General features: G+C 35.5%; 2 protein-coding genes across 11 annotated transcripts in view; one reads left to right on the top strand and one right to left on the bottom strand.

Annotated features, from left to right (window-relative positions):
• ODR4 (odr-4 GPCR localization factor homolog) overlaps positions 1-2,901 on the bottom strand; it is a 51,335-nt gene extending 48,434 nt beyond the window's left edge. For 2 of the 4 annotated variants that reach the window (XR_002823493.1, XM_023728143.1), the window contains exon 1: positions 2,720-2,885. The gene's annotated coding sequence lies outside the window, so the exon portion shown is untranslated. Of the gene's footprint in view, positions 1-2,719 lie in introns of all 4 variants that reach the window. The other 2 variants (XM_023728146.1, XM_023728145.1) reach the window with 2 other exon arrangements.
• A 64-nt stretch (positions 2,902-2,965) lies between these two features.
• TPR (translocated promoter region, nuclear basket protein) overlaps positions 2,966-16,276 on the top strand; it is a 57,518-nt gene continuing 44,207 nt past the window's right edge. For all 7 annotated transcript variants that reach the window (XR_002823492.1, XM_004372919.2, XM_023728133.1 and 4 more), the window contains exons 1-13: positions 2,966-3,139; positions 3,506-3,808; positions 5,315-5,419; positions 7,317-7,390; positions 10,464-10,560; positions 11,835-11,938; positions 12,271-12,435; positions 12,819-12,911; positions 13,332-13,412; positions 13,491-13,578; positions 14,315-14,455; positions 14,869-14,960; positions 15,203-15,400. Coding sequence is in view for 6 of the 7 variants with exons in the window: in XM_004372919.2 (XP_004372976.2) it covers positions 3,070-3,139; positions 3,506-3,808; positions 5,315-5,419; positions 7,317-7,390; positions 10,464-10,560; positions 11,835-11,938; positions 12,271-12,435; positions 12,819-12,911; positions 13,332-13,412; positions 13,491-13,578; positions 14,315-14,455; positions 14,869-14,960; positions 15,203-15,400 (1,611 nt within the window). In the remaining variant the exon portion in view is untranslated. The remainder of the gene's footprint in view (positions 3,140-3,505; positions 3,809-5,314; positions 5,420-7,316; positions 7,391-10,463; positions 10,561-11,834; positions 11,939-12,270; positions 12,436-12,818; positions 12,912-13,331; positions 13,413-13,490; positions 13,579-14,314; positions 14,456-14,868; positions 14,961-15,202; positions 15,401-16,276) is intronic.

Here is a 16,276-nt window from a genome sequence, read left to right as displayed (position 1 = left end):
TTCTTGCCTTATTGCTCTGGCTAGGACCTCCAGCACAATGCTGAATAAGAGTGGAATCACCTTTCTTTGGAATAGCCATAAATATGAATCTCTTCCAGTCGGCTGGCCAGGCAGCTGACTTCCAAATTTCTTGGCATAGGTAAGTGAGCACTTTCAGCACTGCATCTGTTTGTTGAAACATCTCAACTGGTATTCTGTAAGTTCCTGGAGTCTTGTTTTTCGCCAATGCCGTAAGTGCAGCCTGGACCTCTTCCTTCAGCACCACTGGTTCCTAATCATATTCTACCTCCTGAAACGGTTGAACGTCAACCAATTCCTTTTGGTATAGCGACTCTGTGTATTCCTGTTTTTTATGCTTTCTGCGTCATTTAATATTTTCCCCATAGAATCCTTCAATATTGCAACGTGAGGCTTGAATTTTTTCTTCAGTTCTTTCAGCTTGAAAAATGTCAAGTGTGTTCTTCTGTTTTGGTTTCTAACTCCACGCCTTTGCACATGTCATTATGAAACTTTACTTTGTTTTCTTGAGCCACCCTTTGAAATCTTCTGTTCAGCTCCTGTACTTCATCATGTCTTCCTTTCATTTTAGGTACTCAACGGTCAAAAACAAGTTTCAGAGCATCTTCCGATATCCATTTTGGTCTTTTCTTTCCTGTTTAATGACCTCTTGCTTTCTTCGTGTATGATGTCCTTGATGCCCTTCCACAACTCATTTGGTCTTTGGTCATTAGTGTTCCAAGCATCAAATCTATTCTCAAGATGGTCTCTAAATTCAAGTTGAATATACTCAAGGTTGTACTTTGGCTCTCGTGGACTTGTTCTAATTTTCTTTAGCTTCAACTTGAACTTGCATAGGAGCAACTGATAGTCTGTTCCACAGTCAGACCCTTGCCGTGTTCTGACTGACGATATTGAGCTTTTCCATCATCTCTTTCCACAGATGTAATAGATTTGATTCCTCTGTATTTCATCTGGGGCAGTCCACAAGTATAGTCGTCGTTCATGTGGTTGAAAAAAAGTATTTGTAATGAATAAGTCGTTGGTCTTGCAAAATTCTATCATGTGCTCTCCAGCATCACTTTTATCACCAAGGCCGTATTTTCCAACTACCGATTCTTCTTGTTTCCAACTTTCTCATTCCAATCACCAGTAACTATCAATGCATCCTGATTGCATGTTTGATCAATTGCAGACTGCAGAAGTTGGTAAAAATCTTCAGTTTCTTCATCTTTGACCTTAGTGATTAGTGCGTAAATTTGAATAATAGTTGTATTAACTGATCTTTCTTGTAGGTGTATGGATATTATCCTATCACTGCCAGCGTTGTACTTCAGGATAGATCTTAAAACATTATTTTTGACTATGAATGCAATCCCATTCCTCTTTGTTATTCTTGGCATAGTAAGCCATATGATTGTCCAATTCAAAATGGCCAATACTAGTCCATTTCTGCTAATACCTAAAATATCTATGTTTATACATTCCATTTTTGACGACTTCCAATTTTCCTAGATTCATACTTCGTACATCTCAAGTTCCAATTATTAATGGATGCTTGCAGCTGTTCCTTCTCATTCTGAGTCGTGCCACATCAGCAAACGAAGGTTTCAAAAGCTTAACTTCATTCATGTCATTAAGGTCGACTCTACTTTGAGTAGACAGCTTTTGAGTGCTCAGTCGTCTTTTAACTGCCTTCCAACCTGAGGGGCTCATCTTCTGGCACTATAATAGACAATGTTCCACTGTTATTCATAAGATTTTCAGTAGCTAATTCTTTTCAGAAGTATACCACCAGGACCTTTTTCCTAGTCTTAGTCTGGAAGCTCAGCTGAAACCTGTCCACCATGGGTGACCCTGCTGGTACCTGAATACCGGTGACATAGTTTCAAGCATTACAGCAACACACAAGACCCCACAGTACAACAAACTGACAGACGCGTGGGAGAGGAGATAGTACAGTACTGTATATACCAACAACTTTAAAGTATTTATATAAAATATACAAAAAAACAAAAAACCAAACCCATTGTCGTGGAGTTGATTCTGACTCATAGTGACCCTATAGGACAGATAAGAACTGCCCCATAGGTTTTCCAAGGAGTGGCTGGTGGATTTGAACTGCTGATCTTTTGGTTAGCAGCCAAGCTCTTAACCACTGCCCCACCACAAGAATTTATTTCAGAAGAGGAATCAAATATGAAAGAATCTGCACATTCAGCTTAAAAGTTACACAATTACGATTTGGAAACAATAGTCCGTTCTGTTATGGTGGCAGAGTGAGAAGTGGTTTTTAAAAATGTGTCAGAAAACATGTTACAAAGTGTTTACATTTTTTTCAGTTTCAAAAATATCAATATACCAGCAATCAGAAATACGTAGAACACTTTTTGCAATGTTACCTTACAACATAAACCAGGTGCCCTCGAGTTAATTCCACTCACAGCGACCTCATAAGTATCAGAGTAAGAACAGCACTCCATAGGGTTTTCGACTCCTGTTTCCTTTAATCAGGCCCCTTAAATTCATGTTGAATCAACCAGTGCCAATCAATCAATAAATGGGAGCTAGATACGCTTTTCCAAACGAGAAGTTTGTCAGAGCTGTAAGACTGCCCATGCTGGCTACATTCTTTCTCCTTTAAAAAAGGGAGCCTTCAGTATCCAAGTGCACATACACAAACACAGACACATATAAGTATTACACCCTTAGACTAACTCACCTGTACTAAGAATGTGCACGCGCGGCAAATAAATCCGTCGACGTTAACAGTCTGCCGCAGTAGGGGCTTCAGGGCAATGGGTTTTTTTTTTTTTTGGAAGGGCCAGATTCTCCCTCAGTTTCACAGCCAATGAATTCATCAGAAAGCGACCAACTTCCCACACCTCACTTCCCACCTCAAACTCGGTGTCTCGGGAGTTCACTAGCGCGGAGTGATGACGCAGAGCCGCCCCCTCCCTTCACTTGCAGTGCCTCTGCCAAAGCAACTGCCCCCGCCACCCCGCCCCCTTCCGGGCGCCATAGAGAGCGTGGCGGTAGCTCGGCGCTAGTCGTCTGGCCCTACTGGGAAAGATGCCCTCTAGTGGCTTAGTACCTAGAAGCCGCCAAAAAGGACGACCCATGACAGCCCGGGGCTTTGAGGGTAAGGTCGCCCAGCTCCTCAGGGAGGGACGCGGGTCAACAAGTATGTTTGTGGCGCCACCGCGCGGACAGTGGTATGCTACCATGCGAGGAGAGTCGAAGGGCGGGAAGAGAGAAAGAAGCGAAATGGGCGGTGCGGGATTGGGCTCCGGGAAAGGATTGTGGGAAGCACTACGTTTTCCAGAGGCCTGCGTGCCTCAATTGGGTAGAAAGAGGAACCGGAAATTGGAGTGTACGGTGGGGGTCAGGGGCTGCCTCTGGACTCGAATTCCCAGGGTGCAGAGCTTCCGGTAGCTGCGCGCGCACTTTGGGCGCGGGCGCTGTGGCACGTCTGGTGCCGCTGCTAGCACAGAATTCGATTTCCCAGGGTCCCGCCGCGGGAGTCTGCGGCGGGCAGGTACGCGGGAGCCCCCGAGCGAGGCGACGGAGGCGACGGCCCAGACTCCTGGGTTCTCCTGGTCTTCATCTTTCTTGTCTACTTCTGCCCCATCGGCCGCTGCGGCCCCTGCGCCGGCCGACATGGCGGCGGTATTGCAGCAAGTGCTGGAGCGCACGGAGCTGAACAAGCTGCCTAAGTCCGTCCAGAACAAACTTGAAAAGTTCCTTGCTGATCAGCAGTCCGAGATCGATGGCCTAAAGGGGCGGCACGAAAAATTCAAGGTAGAGAGTGGTAAGTGAGACATCCTTCCCGCCTTTGGTTCTCAGCCCGACTCAGTAGCTGTGTCTGGTTTTACCCCCCTTGTGAGCTCGCACTTTTTGACCCTGACGAGTAGCATCCTTTCCCGTGCTCCGTGGGCGCTGTAGGCCGGCTCTTTCCTACTCCTTTCACGGTTTGATAAGTTTTTTTTGTTGTTGTTTGTTTTTAATTTGAATCTGCACTTCCTCTTTCTGTGAATATTTGGATTTGTTTACAGCAGACTTGACAGAGATTGCAACTTTAATTTGTCTTTATTCTCCCCTTTCATTATTCTCTAAGCTTAGAATACCTTACTTGTTTTCTTCCACGTTTATTGATTATAATTTTCTCTTTATAATTATATGTATTCCAAGTCCTTTGTGTGATTGACCACTTAATGCAGTAGTCGTGTGTGTGTGTTTGTGTGTGTGTGTGTGTGTGTGTGTGTCTGTCGCTCTGTGGCCCTGTAATGAACTGGATGTTCACAAAAGTGAATTGAGGTGCATAACACAGTGCTAGAAACATAGTGCATGTGCAGTAGGTAACTTTAATATGCAGGATTTCTCTCTAAACCTTGGAGTTTAATAGAAAATGAAACCTGTTTATAAATAAGTAGATCATCAGATAAGGAACGTTTGGAGACAGTAGTGATTCGAACCCTCTTGAAGGTTAGGAATATAGTCATTACCATTAATAAAATACAAACTTTCTGTTTTGTGTCTTGGTTTACCATTTGTCTAGGGGAGTTCGTACTGTTTTTGTGTGTGTGTGGCAAATTTTGAATACATTTTTACTTCAAAAAGTGTAATTATCAAGCAGAATTGATGTTGAAAATTAGACAGTACTCTGAATCCTGAAGCTAAACATAGTACACTGCATTCTATTCATTAAGTACACAAATACTGAATGTCTGCTCTGTGTTTAATGTTATGATAAAGTAGACTTAGTCCCTTCCATTGGAAAATTTGCATATTTGTTTTTACATAAATTTAGTAACGTTAATACTGTCATGCTGTATACTAATACTAGTGATACCGTCTCAGGTATTATTTTGGCTATAGCAAAACAAGCATTTTAAAGCAAAGCAGTTTTTAGCTAAAGAGTTTTTTCGTGTGTGTGTGCGTGTGTGTTTCCGTGTGCATAATATTTTAAGTCTGCCTTATGCCAAACAGTCTACTGATGTCCGGAGGAAAATATTAAGATAAATAAGACACGTTGCCCGCTTTCAAGATGTTCATACACTTGTAGGGTAAACAGACAAGTAATTTGCAAAACTATTTTAGGCCTTATTTTGTCGTACAGGTCAGTTGGAAATGTTAGATAAAGTTCTCTTCATTGCTCGGTCTGTTTATCTCTAGTCAAATTTTTCCATTTGGGGTGTAGTTCCAATACAGTATCTTTTATAGTTTACTAAATTTTAAAATTAAGGTTATTAAAAGTGAGTATCAGTATTGACAACGTGTAAATGTGTGCTTTATTTTATTTTTCTCTTTTCTGCAGAACAACAGTACTTCGAGATAGAGAAGAGGCTCTCCCACAGTCAGGAGAGACTTGTGAATGAAACCCGAGAATGCCAGAACTTGCGGCTTGAACTAGAAAAACTCAGTAAGTCTTGAGTAACTTATTTATAAGTACTCTTGGAATATTGAGATCTTCAAACACTTCTGTGTATGCTTTGGAAACACTTATTTCCTGGATGTGGAAATATAGATTACGTATCATTGTTTTCACTTGTGATATTTTCATTTTTTTCCACACGATTTAAAGACAAGCACACAGGACTAATGGTGAGGAGGCCTGGTTTCTAATTCTGACTTTGCTATTGAAAGTTATTTTGCCATGTGGGAATTACACCAGTGTCTGACTGTTGTTTTAAAATGTCTAGACCTACACATCCACCTGCTTACACAGCCTTACAGATCAATTGCAATATGTTTGAAAACATTTTGAGAAGGTTAAAGCATTATGCAGCTGAAAAAAAGAGTAATTTAGTTATTTTTATGTCGATGAGTAAAGCTTGTTGATTCCATTACTAGCAAATTTATGTTCTAATTCTCTTACAATATTTTTTATAAATGTGAAGCTCAGGTTGATGTTTCCTCTTTAAGGCGCAGTTTCGGTGAAAGATAGGTAGTTGTTTTCCTTTTTAGTTTTCATAGCATTATATTCTAGACAATTCATAGAATCTTAGCTAAAGTTGCTGACATTTCTTGAGAAGATGATGTGCCTTCTGCTTTGCATACAATTGAAAAAAGTAAATGTTACTACCTTTCTAGAACAGATACATAATACTTAATTGCAATTAGATGTAGCTAGATTTTATTTTGATTGATGGGGAAGGAAAACAAGTAGCTAATAATCAAGGAACTGGTTAAAACAGCCTTCTTTGCCATTGTCTGTTTGGGTTATAACTCTTTTTAGCTACTTTTGCCACTATTAAGAATATCTCATGTTAAAAACGTGATGTAAGTGTGTGATGGCATGTATACATGTGTGATGGGACATAAATACTGAGTAGTTAGAGCTGGTTCATCATGTGTTCATAGTTTTGCCTTCAGCAGTGGTGCTTAAAAAAATACAGGAAAAGTGGCTCTGATTATAGACTATTAAGAGAGCTAGAAAACGTGGAAGCTAGAGATAAAACTAGCTTGATGAAGGCAGATATTAATAGTATGCCTCCCTTGGGGTGTAGAATTATGTTTGTATTTTTGGTTTATAGTTCCACATCTGTAAGAATTGAAAGCAGTAAATTAAAATAGAAAATTTAGACTATTTTAGTGGGTTTTTTTTTTTTTTTAATGAGGCAATTGTTTACATGGAAGTTAAAATAGAAAATAGTAATAATGTATTTGCTCATTAAGTTGCTGCTACAAAACATAGATACGGTTTAATGAAAGAACATTTTAAAAATATATTTTTCCTATTTATCTGCTTGTGTTTAGAAGAGAAACAGTGTATAAGGGAAGATAGCCCATAACAAATGGAGATTGAGAGACTGATAATTGAATACCAAGCATAATTTTATTTCTTCCATGCTGAAGGCTCTCTTTAGAGTGATAAAAGCAGAATTGCAAATATCCGTTATTATGGTTTGCTGTATATATGTTTAATGTAGTCTTAATGTTATTAATTACGCTCTTGATCTTGTCTCTTTTTACTCAGTTTTCTAATTCGTATAATTTATTGTTTTTTATAATTTGATTTAGAAGACGCCATTGAAAATTTAGGAATTTGGTAATTACATGTGCTCTTTCCTATAAACGTTGGCCAGAATTATTACACAAATTTCCTTTTGGAGACAAGATAGCACATTTTAAAATTTGATCTAGGAATACAGCAAAATTTGAATTTTGTTCATGCTTTTGGAATGTGATGTACATCTCAGTCTTTCTGGGCCTCAGGTTTTTCTTTTTTAAAATGTCTTTGGATGGCAGTTGGATAAAAACAATTACTGTAATTTTTAAGCTTATGTGTGTGTGTTCATAAAATTTCTTTTATCTAGGCAGTCAGCTGAAGGCAGTAACTGAGAAAAATAAAGAACTTGAAATTGCTCATGATCGCAGCATTGCCATTCAGGTAAAAAACATTATTCCTGTGGATAAAACTAATTATAATACTTGAGAAAGTTTCTATTCTGATTGTGTTTGTCAAGCAATGGGATGATGAAACATATCCTATTAGGAAAAACTGGTAACAGAAACACGTATGCATACGTTTCTTAATTGCATGTTTATATATTATGTTGATTGGGCATTCCTTTTACTGATTAGAGTTTGTTGCTACTGAATATAAAAACCACTTATCTTTAGTCTGTAGCCCTTGGGTTGTGATCTATTTATTTATTTATTTAATTTTTAATTTTCGCTAAAAGTACTGTAGAGCTTTGCATAGGATAGACTTTTAGGGATGCATGTCTATCCACCCACCCACCTACCTATCTACCGTCCTTCCTCTTTTTTAGTAATTATCTATTCAGGGTGTACTGTGTTCCAGGCATTGTTCCAGGTCTTTTGATACAGTTGGGAATTTAGATGATTCCACATGAGTATCATTTGTTTTAAGCAGTGATAAGAATAACAAATATGATTACAAGGATTGCTGACCAGTTTCTTTAATAAAATGATTATATCCAGTGATACTTTAACAGGATAGACTTTCAGATTCTTGCTTTTTTAAAATTTGAATTTTAGAATAAAGATATTTGGTATTGAATTAAAAAGTAATTTCTTCAGATCTGTAAAAGAAAAAAATTGTATTCCCAGAATCTAAATAGGTATACAAACCCCATAAAATACTTAGAAGTAACTTTTACAAAAAATAAGTACATCTGTAAACAAAATTCTGATACTTTACTGAAAACTGTAAAAATATACCTTAAATAAGCCAGAGATACATAGCATATTCCTTGGTCAGGAGATTTTTCCAAATTAATGTGTTAGTTAAATGCATTTTGACTCCAAGTGAGATAGTTTAAAATGTCACAATGTAGTTCTAAAGGTGATTGGAAAAAGTAAACACCTGGTAATCAATTGGATAATTCTGGAAAAGTATCCATTTAAGAATACTTCCCTCACCACAGATTAAAATGCTTTATAAAGTTATGGTTATTAAAACATCATAGTGTATAAGTTGGTATAAGAATCAACGCAGAGAACAGTAGAATGAGACAATCCAGAAGTAAAACCAGTATACAGGACCTTAACTTTTTTTTTTTTTGTGGAGGGGCTGGTGTCACAAATTGTGAAGCTACTAAAAACTAGACCTACATTTCAGTAAAATAACATACGTGTACACACACAAAAATTTGCAAGCAATTTTAGGAGATTCTTAGCTTAGAATCCACAAACGTTGAAATTCTGTTTTTCAAAGTAAAGTAAAAGTAACTCAAAAACCAGTTTTAAATGTTTGGATTTATTTACCGGTGGTACTTGAGAAATTGGCTGATGGGAGGGGCATGGAAGTAGAATATCAAGATAGGTCTCGCTCTCACACATAATTTAAGTAATTTCCAGTTGGATTGAAATGTTAAAAGGTGAAATATGAAACAAAAAAGTAATATAGCTCTTTTGACTACTGGCTGAGAAAGGATTTCTAAACATAAAAACAATGTTAGAACTTAATGATAGGAGTGATACTTTATCCAATAAAAATTTTAAGTTCTCTACATTTAAAAAAAAAAAAAAAACTTCTTAGAAGCAAATATGGCGAGACTGCGTCTCAAATACTTTGGAAGTTTTATCAGGAGGGATCAGTCCCTGCAGAAGGACGTCATGCTTGATAAAGTAGAGGGTCAGTGAAAATAGAGAAAGACACTCAATGAGATGGATTGACACAGTGGCTTCAACAGTGGGCTCAAGCATAACAAGATTGTGAGGGTGGCCCAGGACCAGGCAGTGTTTCATTCTGTCATGTGTGGGGTTGCTGTGCATTGTAACTGACTTGACAGCACCTAACAACAACAACATTAAAAAAAATCAAAATGCAAATAAATGATTAAAAAGTTTTTCTTCCCCAAGTGAAAGTATGACAGTGTTTATATCCTTAATACATAATGACTCACTACTTCAAATTACAAGAAAATCATTCAAGGGGAAAATAGGCAAAAGAAATTAAAAAAAAAAAAAAATCAGAGGAAGCTGTTCAAATGGCCAGTGGCAGTATAAAAGTACACCTCCTCACTTAACGACTATCTCATTATCCGACATTGCATGTTTATGATAGTAGTAAATCTACTGTCCAACTATTTGGTGCATTAACAACGTATGCCTGGCAGTAACAGATGCCGAGGTGCAAGGCAAGAGTCACACTGGTTGTGTGACAGTTATGTAATGATGTGATTTGGCAGTTACATAGTTATCCTTCGTTTTATGATCTGATGTGGTCATCCTGCATTTTTATATAATGCCAATTTTCACTTAATGACCTGATTTTTTTGGAACCTAACCATGTCAATAAGTGAGGAGTGGGTATAATTCAGTTTTATCGAACTTTTAATCAAATAAATGCAGATAAAACAAGGTAATTTTCACCTCCCCACATTAGCGTCAATTTCTTCTCCCCCGCCACTTTCTTCCTTCCCTCGTTCCTTCCTTCCCTCATTCCTTCCTTCCTTCCCTCATCCCTTCCTTCCCTTCCCTTTTTCCTTTCCTTCAGTAATCTTCGTTTCTGGCATGGTTAACTTGAGATTGGCACTTGTGACTGAAATTCATATAAATTCCTATTGTCTTGCTGCAAAGCCATTTGCCAATATGTATTAACAGTTTTAAGTAATTCCATTTCTAGGGATCTTTCTTAAGAACTAAGTATAACCAAAGTGTAAATCTAGTGATAATTGTTGAAATGTTGTAAGAGCAAAAAATTAAAAGTAGATATTCTCTGAAGATGCGTTTAAGTAATTAGGCCATTTCCATATGATGAAAGGGACATGGGAAGAATTTGCATGAGCCTAGAAAAATAACAGAAGAATCCAGAGTATGAAAAGAAGTGTTGGGAATATGAGTAATTTTTAAACTTGATGTATAAGGTATAAGAGAAAGAAAACCATCCATTTTAAAACTGAAGCTAATTTAAAGTGCCACTTCGATGTTCAAGTTCCTATATTGATCGACCCACTCAATTTTTGTAAATTTGTTACTTCTTTATGCAACAGAGCCAGTTTACAAGAACAAAGGAAGAATTAGAAGCTGAGAAAAGAGACTTAATTAGGACCAATGAGAGACTATCTCAAGAACTTGAATATTTAACAGGTATGAAGGATAAACATGAAGAAGTGCTTTAGTCTCCAACCTCATTCCTTCCTTTTTCTTCTAACAGTGCTAGGAGTTAATCCCAGTTCATTTCTGTTACTGATGTTTCTTTATCATGGCTCAGTATGGTGTTCAGAAGAATTTAGTTTTTCTCCTACTCTATTGCATAAATGAAAAACTGCAGTTATTTAGACCAAGGTTTACATGTAACATATATATACTACAGTGTTATTTATAATATCAAATTGGAAGCAGTTTAAATGTTCAGTTGTAAAGGCTGAACTCCTATTCTTTATACAAACACCCTTGTTGTCTATAAGCATTCAATATACAACCGAAAAAAATAGTCCATGTTTAAAAACCAGATAGGCTGAACGGGTTGGGAAGCAGAAATATAAAATAAGTAAATATAGAATATAATAAACATAGAATATAGTACACAAGACAGCTGATATATTCAGGGGAACATAACTTTTCAGTTTATCTAATGATGTCAAGTTCTCTTTGGTTCCTTTTTATAAGGTTTTTGAAAATTTTTATTTAATAAAGGGAAGAATTTTCAGGTATTAATGATGCTATGCAATAATAATTAAGTACCTACTATTCCAGTCTCAGAGCGCTGGTGGCGCAGTGGTTAAGAGCTTGGCTGCTAACTAAAAGGTTGGTGGTTCGAACCTACCAGCTGCTCCTTTGAAACCCTTTGAGGAAGTTCTACTCTGTCCTTTAGGGTTGCTGTGAGTCGGAATCAACTCGACCGCAGTGGATTTGGTTTTTTGGTATTCTAGTCTCGGAAGAAGTTACTTTAGAGTATTTGTTGATATTCAGCTAGTAAGTAGGTAAAAATAAAGGATTTTTTTTTTTTTTTCTTTCATTCAAACCTAGATGTTAAGGAATATAAAGGAAATTAAACATGTTTATTCTGGGTGTCTTGAGGCAAGGTTTTTATATGTGACATTATTTTTTAACTTAACAAATGGCTACTTATAAAAACTTCAGTAGACCTTAGGGTCAGGAAAATTAATGCTAAATATTCAGCTTAAGGTGCTGTATTTAAAGTAATCAGTATAGTTCGTGTGTTTGGTTGAATACACAAGTTTGCATGCTTTATAACGTATTGGTTAATATTATGAAATAGGTAATTGAGTGTGGCATAAAGCAGTTAAAACATGGGAGTTGAGAACTACTTACTTTGTATTAAATGTTTACATTTCTAGAGATGTGTTTTGATGTTTGTTTCAACAACACCTTAATTATTCAGTATTTTCAAATTTTAGAGGACGTCAAACGTCTAAATGAAAAACTTAAAGACAGCAATACAACAAAGGGTGAACTTCAATTAAAATTAGATGAACTTCAAGCTTCTGATGTTTCTGTTAAGGCAAGTAACAAATAATTCTTAATGTACAAGATACTGTTTTTGCTCAGACTTAATTAAAATTTACGTATAGGCAATTTAGTTATCTGTCAAGGTAGGTAAAAGCTGTGTTTTGTTTTTAATGTCAGGGAATTATATATTAGGGCAGTTTTAATTGAACTGTTTTGCTTAGTTGAAATTTAAGTTTGTTGTAGTTCTTATCTGATTGTGTTTCCTGTTAAGAATGCATGTAAATTTCTGTTTTGAAATAAAAATTCTTGCATCTTTCATTTATAGACAATCTTTTGAATATCATATATAATGACTATAAGCATTATTTTCTTGGATTCCTTTAGTATCGAGAAAAACGTTTGGAGCAAGAAAAGGAATTACTGCATAATCAGAATACATGGCTGAATACAGAGTTAAAAACCAAAACTGATGAACTTCTGGCTCTTGGCAGAGAAAAAGGAAACGAGATTCTAGAGCTTAAATGTAATCTTGAAAACAAAAAAGAAGAGGTAAATTAATAAAATTGTGTCTTTTTTCATGTCAAGTATAACTTATATTTGTGTGCTAGTTTGTTAAAAATGTATTTTGTGGGTCTCAAGTGTATTGTGGAGGACATGACTCATTAACGGTTGGCCGAGGAAGTATTCTTTGATGAATATTCGTAGTATTTACAGTCGTATGATGTATCTTCCTAAGACACATTTAAGAAGTAGTGGTAAGTTTTTGTGAGCTAAGTCCAAACACATTGTTCCATGAGTTTCATTTTCTTAAATGTCCATGTTTCATTTAAAATTTTTTGTTTCTGGAGAGGTTATTTTGCTTTTGCTTGGCAGCATAAACTTCATATCAAATTAATCTCACATGCTTCCCTCCTCTGCTTTATGTTTCTTAGGTTTCTAGAATGGAAGAACAGATGAATGGCTTGAAAACATCAAATGAACATCTTCAAAAGCACGTAGAAGATCTCTTGACCAAATTGAAAGAGGTGTAGATATCCATTTTAAGATATTTCTCTTTTACAAAAATACCAAATCATTTATGAAGCTGTTTACAAAATGATTTCATGTTTTCAACTGTCCCTAGCACCATGAAACTGCCAGGCTAAATGTAGCTAGGCTAAAATAGCTAGATTCAGAAATAGCAATTATATACTATATCCAAAATACTGTCTAAAAAATAAGTAGGGGTTAATTTTAATATCTTTTAACTATTCTACTTTAAGATAAAAGTATCATAAATATTTTGTACTTCAGGTAATTCATCTTTGTCTTAAAAGCTGATTTTTAGTGTTTTATGTTTTATCTCCTACTTTACAAAAATGGATTTTTTTTTTAATCTTGGCATTTGATAAACATTTTAAATTCTGGTCAAACTAGACTGCTATAATTGGGTTTTTTTTTTTTAGGCCAAGGAACAGCAGGCCAGTATGGAAGAGAAATTCCACAATGAGTTGAACGCTCACATGAAACTCTCTAACCTGTACAAGGTAAATATCCCATCACATATTTAATATCCTAATGTTGCATTAATGGCTGTTAAGTAACCCTTTAAGGTTAACTTTTAGAGTGCTGCTGATGACTCAGAAGCAAAGAGCAATGAACTGACCCGGGCAGTGGATGAACTACACAAACTTTTGAAAGAAGCTGGAGAAGGTGAGAGTTTACAATTATGGGAAGAATGTCTTGTTTTTAGGTAGTAGGTGGCTTTTTTCTTTACCTTCATGTGTAGAATATTGAATTTAGAAGTCAGACTAACATTTATTAGGGAAAAAATTGGTATAGAAGAAAGATCCTTGGATTAAGAAACTCAGAATTGTATATTCAGTAAATACTGGATTTGAAAATAACGATAGCTGTTCATTTATTTCTTTCATCTAATAACCTTATATGTGTGTACAATTTTCTGATTTCTAATGGGAAATTTTTCTTCCATTTTTGAAACATTTACTTTGATTAATGCATACGAGTTTATAGTTTTAGCATATTTAATCCGTAAGTAAATCTTACTGTTTATATTGTCAGTAGAGTATTGTAAAGTCCTTGATTTCTTTAAATTCTTGCTTTTGTTTAGTGTAAGTTATTTATGGTTTCATACGTTTGTTTCCTATACTTCAGACTAAAGATCAGAATCGAAACCAAAGATACACCTAGAGCCACTTTTTTCAATTTGACTTTATCTTCCCCCATGGATAAAAAGCATCAAATGGGGCAAGGGCACTTCAGGAATGCTAAGCACAGCAAGAATTTGCAGTGGATACTGTCATCCACAATCTCTGTAGAATTTAGTGTTGTCTGCAGAAGGGAAAAATAATGACTATTGTGCCATGTTTTATAAGCTACAAGATCATAATTATGTGTTTGGTATTGTCTTTAAAAAAAATGCTTTTAGCCAACAAAGCAATACAAGATCATCTTCTAGAGGTGGAAGAATCTAAAGATCAAATGGAAAAAGAAATGCTTGAGAAAATAGAGAAATTGGAGAAGGAACTGGAGAATGCAAATGACCTACTTTCTGCCACAAAACGTAAAGGTATTAATAATAGATTCTCATCAATGGTTTGAGATGCTAGGACTTCTGTACGTATAGTCATTTAACTTAATGGTGTTTTTCTGTCAGGTAATTCCATTAAGTTCCATCTTTAAAATGTATTTTTTATTTTAAAATTAATATTTTTATCTCTGCATTTACTGAATTGTCAGTTATAATTACCATTGGTCACACAAAATTGTATGTCAATTTCCGGGATAGTTTTAAGTATAATTACTACTTGATTTTTAGAATTGGATTGCATTACATGTGACTAATGTCATATTTTAAAATTTTCGTAGGAATTAATATGTACAGTAGGAGTCATTTATCTTTTACTTGTCTTGAAAAAAATGGTTGTGGGTTTTAGTTGACAGTTTCACAAAAAATGTTCTAAATTTGTATGAATGACACAGGAGCCATTTTATCTGAAGAAGAACTTGCAGCCATGTCTCCTACTGCAGCAGCTGTAGCTAAGATAGTGAAACCTGGCATGAAATTAACTGAGGTAAGGATGGTATTAAATCTTATTATTTTTCTTCAGCATGAGTGTTTAGATCTCTCTGAAACATTAATCCTCAGAAAAATTATTCGTATTGGATCATCCTAGGAAAGGCTTTCTTGATTGCCAGTTCTGTAGAACATACAATAAAAACATTCATCTTTTGTAACTGTGGTTTATGATGAAGCTAGATAGGCTACATACTTCTGTTGTGCTTAGATTTGAAAAGATCCCTCTTTTGCTTTCAGCTATATAATGCTTATGTGGAAACACAAGATCAGTTGCTTTTGGAGAAACTAGAGAACAAAAGAATTAATAAGTATCTAGATGAAATAGTGAAAGAAGTTGAAGCCAAAGCACCGATTTTGAAACGCCAGCGGGAAGAGTATGAACGTGCACAGAAAGCTGTGGCAAGTTTGTCTGTTAAACTTGAACAAGCTATGAAGGTTGGTTCCATTCCTAAATTTTAGCTGTGGAAAAAATACCGATGAGAAATTATTTATTAGCTGGTTTCTTAAGTATTTCCGTTAGAAAAAACTAAATGAGCTTTTTTCATGATACGTTAATTAAGTTTGAAGCCTTTTATTATGTTATTCAACAGCCGTAATCAAAAAGGTCTACCTTTAGTCAGTTAAGATCATAAGAAACTTTTACATTTTTAGAAGTAGTATGTTTACTGTATTAGTATATTTAGTATGTTTTTCTTAGGATTCTCTAGAGGAGAGTAAATAGCCAAATCAGCTTTGGCCACTTTTCAAATTAAATAAGAATCTCTCCTTGTAATAGAATTCTCCTAAGTTTAGCATGTCATTCTTTGTCAAGCAGTTGTGATGTTCTGTGTAGAAATAATATTGTTTGACCATAAAAACTCCTTTTTTGAATTCTTTTCACAGTTTGGCAGATCTTTCACAATTTGGCAAAGCATTATTGTTTTACTGTTTCTTTGCATGTTAGAAGTACCAAGAAAATTAATAAATGCCTTTTACCACTCAAAATTACTTTTTAATAGATAATTTAAAAAGAGTGTTTATACTCTTTAAATTTTTGCTGTTAGGATACTACTGTTAACATTACTGAGGGAGCTCTTTAAAGAGTATTAAACAAATTTGATTTAAAAAGTTTAGGTAAATTAATTTGTGTCTGCTATTCTAAACTCTGATACATTTCTGTCTTTTTCTTTTTTTTTTTTTTTTAATTGTACTTCAGGTGAAGGTTTAGAGAACAAATAGTTTCTCATTAAACAGTAGTACACATATTGTTTTATGACATTGGTTAACAACCCCACGACATGTCAACACTCTCCCTTCTCGACCTTTTTTTTT

This window comes from Trichechus manatus, unplaced genomic scaffold (genome assembly GCF_000243295.1).
Source record: "Trichechus manatus latirostris isolate Lorelei unplaced genomic scaffold, TriManLat1.0 scaffold00021, whole genome shotgun sequence".
Lineage (NCBI taxonomy): Eukaryota > Metazoa > Chordata > Mammalia > Sirenia > Trichechidae > Trichechus > Trichechus manatus.
The sequence above is the reverse complement of the archived record's forward strand: the minus strand, read 5'-3'. Positions and strand labels throughout refer to the sequence as shown.